The 838-nt window shown below is 41.1% G+C and overlaps 1 protein-coding gene across 1 annotated transcript in view; it reads left to right on the top strand.

The window, feature by feature from the left end:
* The window catches only part of LOC105137846 (linoleate 13S-lipoxygenase 2-1, chloroplastic-like), a 4,127-nt gene that overhangs the window by 2,217 nt on the left and 1,072 nt on the right, over nucleotides 1-838 (top strand). The window contains exons 6-8 of the mRNA XM_011043744.1: nucleotides 1-105; nucleotides 202-506; nucleotides 656-802. The exon at nucleotides 1-105 is cut by the window's left edge and continues 7 nt beyond it. Coding sequence (XP_011042046.1) covers nucleotides 1-105; nucleotides 202-506; nucleotides 656-802 — 557 coding nt within the window. The remainder of the gene's footprint in view (nucleotides 106-201; nucleotides 507-655; nucleotides 803-838) is intronic.

Below are 838 nucleotides of genomic sequence, written 5' to 3'. Positions count from 1 at the left end.
CCCCTAACAAGTAAGCTTGACCCTGAAATCTATGGTCCTCCTGAATCAATGATCACAACAGAACTCTTGGAAAAAGAGATTGGAGGAATTATGACTGTTGAAGAGGTAAGGGTGTAGACTCTGGTAAACAAGCTAATTTTGTATTTTGTATTGTTTCACAACATTTTCCAAACTAAGTTCTTGGATCTTGGTGGTTTGTAGGCTATGAAACAAAAGAGGATTTTTATGTTGGATTATCATGATTTATACTTGCCTTATGTGAACAAAGTGAGAGAGCTTGAAGGAACTACTTTATATGGATCTCGGACGCTGTTCTTCCTCATGGAAAATGGAACCTTGAGGCCTCTGGCCATTGAACTCACTAGGCCACCATCCGGTGACAAGCCACAATGGAAACAAGTGTTTACACCCAGCAGTTCCGATGCCACTGGTTGCTGGCTGTGGAGGCTGGCTAAAGCTCATGTTTGTGCTCATGACTCCGGTTACCACCAGCTCGTCATTCACTGGTAGGTCTAAGTTGAGATTAATAGTATGTCACTTGTAAGATTTGATAAGTTAAAGAAATTATGTTTTTTTATGAACTTACTTGTCATTCATTGGTACAAACTCGAAGCCATGATCATGGAACTTAAACTTTGGGACCTTTTTTTTGCAGGCTAAGGACACACTGCTGTGCAGAGCCGTACATAATTGCTGCGAATAGGCAACTAAGTGCAATGCATCCTATCAATAGACTTCTACGTCCGCATTTCCGATACACAATGGAAATCAACGCTCTTGCGCGAGAAAGTCTCATCAATGCAGCAGGAATAATTGAAACCACTTTTACTCCTGGAAA

This window comes from Populus euphratica, unplaced genomic scaffold (genome assembly GCF_000495115.2).
Source record: "Populus euphratica unplaced genomic scaffold, PopEup_1.0 scaffold71.1, whole genome shotgun sequence".
NCBI lineage: Eukaryota > Viridiplantae > Streptophyta > Magnoliopsida > Malpighiales > Salicaceae > Populus > Populus euphratica.
This window is presented reverse-complemented; position numbering and strand designations above follow the sequence as displayed.